The sequence below is a fragment of the Bombina bombina genome, chromosome 4 (assembly GCF_027579735.1).
Source record: "Bombina bombina isolate aBomBom1 chromosome 4, aBomBom1.pri, whole genome shotgun sequence".
Taxonomy (NCBI): domain Eukaryota; kingdom Metazoa; phylum Chordata; class Amphibia; order Anura; family Bombinatoridae; genus Bombina; species Bombina bombina.
Genome location: NC_069502.1, coordinates 808,406,905 through 808,413,170, shown reverse-complemented (window position 1 = coordinate 808,413,170; position 6,266 = coordinate 808,406,905). Strand labels below are relative to the sequence as shown.

Below are 6,266 nucleotides of genomic sequence, written 5' to 3'. Positions count from 1 at the left end.
TGTTTTTTGTTAAACTTTATTTTGGGTGTGGATTATTTTCAGCAGGAATTGGCTGTCTTTATTTTATCCCTCCCTCTCTAGTGACTCTTGTGTGGAAAGATCCACATCTTGGGTAGTCATTATCCCATACGTCACTAGCTCATGGACTCTTGTTAATTACATGAAAGAAAACATAATTTATGTAAGAACTTACCTGATAAATTCATTTCTTTCATATTAACAAGAGTCCATGAGGCCCACCCTTTTTTGTGGTGGTTATGATTTTTTTGTATAAAGCACAATTATTCCAATTCCTTATTTTATATGCTTCGCACTTTTTCTTATCACCCCACTTCTTGGCTATTCGTTAAACTGATTTGTGGGTGTGGTGAGGGGTGTATTTATAGGCATTTTAAGGTTTGGGAAACTTTGCCCCTCCTGGTAGGAATGTATATCCCATACGTCACTAGCTCATGGACTCTTGTTAATATGAAAGAAATGAATTTATCAGGTAAGTTCTTACATAAATTATGTTTTTCTGAGCAGACAGACTTTTCATCCCGGGGAGGGGGAGCTCCATCCAGAGGTGTTCTACAGCTTGACCCTCAAATGGGGGGTGCTGGAGCTGGATCTGATGGCGTCTCAACAGAATGCCAAGCTCCCAAAGTACAGTTGGAGGTCAAGGGATCTGCAGGCCGCTATGATAGATGCGCTGGTGGTTCCTTGGAATTTTAGGCTGGCATACCTATTTCCTCTGTCCGCTCTTCTTCCACGAGTCATTGCTCTTATCAAGCAGGAGAGAGCGTTGGTGAGTCTCATAGCCCCTGCGTGGCCTTGCAGGATTTGGTATGCAAACCTTGTGGAGATGTCATCTCTTCCACCTTGGAGACTGCCTCTGAGGAAGGACCTTCTACTTCAGGGTCCTTTTCTTCATTCAAATCTTGTTTCTCTGAAGCTGACTGACAGATTTGCAAGTTCTGTCTAAGCGTGGGATTTCTGAGTCGGTCATTGAGACCATGATTCAGGCTCACAAGCCTGTTACTAGGAAGATTTACCATAAGATATGGCGTAAATATCTTTATTGGTGTGATTCCAAGGCTTTCTCTTGGAGTAGGGTCAGGATTCCTAGGATGTTGTCTTTTCTCCAGGAAGGTCTGGAGAAGGGTTTGGCAGTGAGTACTCTGAAGGGTCAGATCTCTGCCTTGTCTTTTTTGCTACATAAGCGTCTGACGGATGTGCCAGATGTGCAGTCTTTTTGTCAGGCCCTGATCAGGGGAAACATAAAGGTCAGAAAGCTACAGCTACTTCTCTTTCTTTCTTGTTGAAAAGTTGTATTTGTTTGGCCTATGAGACTGCTGGACAGCAGCCTCCTGGGAGAATTACAGCTCATTCCACTAGGACTGTCTGGAGCTTATGTGGAACAGATTTGCAAGGCTGCAACTTTGTCTTCTCTGTATACTTTTTCCTTGGCTGAGGCTTCTTTTGGGAGACAGTTTCTTTAAGCGGTGGTGCCTTCTGTTTAGGTTACCCGTCTTGTCCCTCCCTAATCATCTGTGTCCTCTGGCTTGGGTATTGATTACCAACAGTAAATGATGATACTGTGGACTTAGAAAAGAAAACAAAGTTTATGCTTACCTGATAAATTTCTTTCTTTCCGGATATGGTGAGTTCACAGCCTCACACTTTATACAGACAGTTATTTTTTACTTAAACCTCAGGCACCTCTACACCTTGTGTTATTCTGTTTCTCCATTTTCCTTCGGTTGAATGACTGGGGGTTGTGTGAAGGGGAGTGATACTTAACAGCTTGGCTGTGGTGCTCTTTGCCTCCTCCTGCTGGCCAGGAGTGGTATTCCCAACAGTAATTGATGATGATGCTGTGGACTCACCAGAAATAAATACATTTATCAGGTAAGGATACATTTAGTTTTTTCAAAATGCAGTAAATTATCATTAAAGATCAAGATATTTTAAAACCTAAAATGTTTTTCACTTTGTGTTTGTAAAATACAGAAATTCTTTAATAATAATTCTAATTATTTTGACTGTTATATAATAAATGTTATGGTTGTTATTGATCAATAATTATATGTCAGGAAGTCTTTAAAAATATACCATATTGTCCAGTAATTGCCCTTAAGCGTTAGCATGGTTGCTGTAGAAAGGTGTATGGGTCATATCCCCTCCTTTTTTAGTAGACAATAAAAAAAGTGATTGCTTAATTTTTTGTAACTTACCCTAGTTAGATAGACCAGTTAAATTGTTAAAAAAAAATTATTTGGGACATTGATAAATAACTGATAAATAACTGCTCCTATTGTATTTCTGTCCAACAGGTAAATTCAGAGACTGTGATAATCCTTGTCATGGCAAGAAGGGAGATGTTTCTTTCAGTCTTACTCAAAATCAAAGAAATGCTGGAAATATATGTTCTGAATATGGGAAATCTTTAACCCAGCAAACAAGTTTAATTGCACATCAGACAATTCATATAGACAAGAAAACATTTTCATGTTCTGAATTTAGGAAATGTTTTACTCAGAAACCGCATCTTAGTACTCGACAGAAAATTAATTCAGGAGAGAAACGATTTTCATGTTCTGAATGTGGAAAATGTTTTGCTCAGAAATCGCATCTTATTACTCATCAGAAAACCCATACAGGAGAGAAAGAATTTTCATGTTCTGAATGTGGAAAATGTTTTTCTCTGAAATCACTTCTTATTAGGCATCAGGCATTTCATACAGGAGAGAAACCATTCTCATGTTCTGAATGTAAGAAATGTTTTACTTGCAAATCATATCTTATTACTCATCAAAAAATCCATACAGGAGTAAAAACATTTTCATGTTCTGAATGTCAGAAAGGTTTTACTCAGAAATCACAGCTAATTAATCACCAGAAAATTCATACAGGAGAGAAAGCATTTTCTTGTCCTGAATGTGAGAAAAGTTTTACTCGGAAATCAAATCTTATTATTCATCAGAAAACTCATACAGGAGAGAAAGAATTTTCATGTTCTGAATGTGAAAAATGTTTTTCTCTGAAATCAACTCTTATTAATCATCAAAAGATTCATACAGGAGAGAAAGCATTTTCATGTTCTCATTGTGGAAAATGTTTTACTCACAAATCAAGTCTTGTAACTCATGAGAAAATTCATACAAGAGAGAAAGCTTTTTCATGCTCTCAGTGTGGAAAATGTTTTTCCCTGAAATCGCTACTTATTGTACATCAGACAACTCATACAGGAGAGAAACCATTTTCATGCTCTGAATGTGGGAAATGTTTTAATCAGAAACCAAATCTTATTACTCATCAGAAACTTCATACAGGAGAGAAAAGATTTTTATGTTCAGAATGTGGAAAATGTTTTACCCTGAAATCAACTCTTATTACTCATCAAAAAATCCATACAGAAGAGCAAGCATTTATATGTTCTGAATGTGGGGAATATTTTGCTCGGCAATCACTTCTTATTAGACATCAGGCATTTCATAGAGGAGAGAATCCATTCTCATGTTCTGAATGTGGGAAATGTTTTACTCGCAAATCATATCTTATTACTCATCAGAAAATTCATACAGGTGAAAAAGCATTTTCATGTTCTGAATGTGAAAAATGTTTTACTCAGAAATCACATCTTATTACTCATCAGAAAATTCATACAGGAGAGAAGGCATTTTCATGTTCTGAATGCGAGAAATGTTTTACACGGAAATCAAATCTTATTATTCACCTGAAAATTCATACAGGAAATAATACTGATCTACAGAATGTGAGTGTTTAGAATTATGTATACTTCAGAGAACCTATTAATTACTTAAAGGTACATGAAACCCAACATTTTACTCATGATTTAGATATAGAAAATAACATTTCAACTTTTTATTTCTGTTATCTAATTTTGCTTCATTCTCTTGGAATTCTTTGTTGAACAAACAACATTGCACATGGGTAAGCCGACAATATGAGGCATGTATGTTCATCCACCAATCTGCAGCTCCTAGGCCTATCTAGGTATGCTTTTCAATAAAGAATACCAAGAGAATGAAAGATATTGGATAATAGATGTACATTAGAAAGTTGCTTAAAATGACATGCTCATTCTGAAACATAAATGACAAATTTGGGTTTCATATCCTTTTAAGCCCAGTAAGTTTTTGCACCCCCTGATAGTGAGCATAGCACAAAGAGGAGTGTTCTCAGGTCAGAAAAACAATGTCAAATTCCATAGATGGTAGTCACTATTCAAGCTAATCAAGTGCAAACTGCTGGCTGTCTACAGGCTGTTGATTGTTAACTGAGCCTTGAGGCTACATTTCTGGACATTTTAATTGCCTGGTGCCTATGACGTTATTTTACTGTTGAAGATGGCAGATCAGAAGTACTAATATATACTAGTACGTTTCTTTAACTTCTCCAGTATATGTGTTACGGCAGTATCACTGGTTTAAATTATTTTTAGTAACTGTTTCTGAGTATTCTAAACTGTCATTGATTTGGGACTCTGCACTACATACCCTGCATACTGAAGTGGGGCTGAAGATCTGAGTAAGTGCTACATCTTTGTGCCTCTTATGTTTATCACTTACAAACACTGTGGGGGACTTTAAAAATTCCTGGGATAAGCATAAGGCTATCCTACAAACTAGATACGTTTATACTTTTAGGAAATATCGGGCAGACTTGCTGGGCCTATGGCTCTTATCTGCTGTCAATTTCTATGTTCCCTTTTTATACTACTTTATCTGTTAATATTTTTGTTATTAGTTAAAATGTGATGCAAGCAATATTTTGTTACTGTTATAAATGCTCAATTTCTAAATAAAAACTAATTTTTAAATCTCATAGAAAGTAGGCACTCTTCTTATTGACTGGAACATAGTAATTTTGTTCTGATTTAGTTGAATATTGCTAGATTCTCACTGCTTAGTTCTAATCCTTTTAAGTACACAGGACGGCTGTGCTGATTAATAACTAGGGTAAAACACCCAATAGGGGGCGCTAAGGCTTAAAATGTGTATAATACCATATATATATATATATGTGTGTGTGTGTACTCCACAGTACAGTTTTAGTCTGGCAAGGCTATTGTTGGATCAACAAAGATCTATATTTATATTTATATATATATATATATATATAAGTATACACACAACCGTATAGAAAAATATATACACACAGTTCCCTGAAAAAAATCACCATAATAGGTTATTAGATGGCATAACAGTATCAATACACAGTTGAATACCAGAGTCCCAAATTGAAGGTGATCAGACTCCAAAAATAGTCCAGTATATTCCAAGGTGTGTCAATCCTGTGAAAATTCAGGCCGCACTCAATCTTCACCCTCCAAAGGTCAGCAAATCTAGAAAGAAACACAAGGAAAGAGGCACCGTATGTGTGAATCTGTAACAACCAGTCTCAGAGATAGAACAAGTGCAGGGTACTCACAATATGAGAAGGCACTCAGATGTGCCTGTAGATGCAGGCTGGTATTTGCAGCAGACCAGCTAGCTGTACAAGGCACTCCAGGGTCCAAGGATGGAGATCTGTATGTCTTGGCAGACTGTGAGTGGAATGTCCAGCAATATAGAACACAGGAGATAAGTGCAAACAAAAGCACACGACTGTGTGAATCTGTAATGTTACAATGGTTAATTTACAACCTGTGCAGGGTACTCACATTTTACAGTGGCACTCAAATGTACCAATAGAGGCAGGCTGGTTTTCACAGCAAACCAGCTAGCTGTATAGGATATGAAGCAGGATACTCCACAGCAGACAGGATCACCAGGTAGCTCAGAATATGGAATAATCAGCGGCAATGAGGATATATGATTTTAAAAAAAGGATTTAATAGTGATAAAAACAATCATAAAATATATATATCAGTCATGCATCATGAGTACAAAACATGCAACGTGTTTCTCGGTATACACCGTCTAGATAGGCAAATCTTCATGAGGAATAATGTAGGCACATTGGCATGGTCCCTTCCATCACATAGACCAAAGCAGTTACATAAATACACAAGGACTGTCGAAACTCTAGCTGAATGGGATAAGCTTTTAGCTACTAGCACACAAACCTCAACCAGGCAGTCCCCACTTACTCCCATAATTGAAAACATGGATCTCCCATACTGGAAGATGGGCTTCCATGTTAAGCAACCATATAACCTTAAAACAGGAACTATGCAGTTCCTCGCCGAAAATAACATCACTAAATCACAAGCTCATTTAATGGAAACTCACGGGGAGATTTTCTCTTTGTGGCTTCGA

The 6,266-nt window shown here is 37.1% G+C and overlaps 1 protein-coding gene across 1 annotated transcript; it reads left to right on the top strand.

Annotated features, from left to right (window-relative positions):
* The first annotated feature begins 2,127 nt into the window (after positions 1-2,127).
* Positions 2,128-4,836, top strand: LOC128657893 (zinc finger protein OZF-like). Its single transcript, XM_053712321.1, has 2 exons — positions 2,128-2,146; positions 2,316-4,836. Exons 1-2 carry the CDS (start codon positions 2,128-2,130, stop codon positions 3,767-3,769), a joined length of 1,473 nt encoding a protein of 490 aa, XP_053568296.1. The 3' UTR covers positions 3,770-4,836.
* The last annotated feature ends 1,430 nt before the right edge of the window (positions 4,837-6,266 follow it).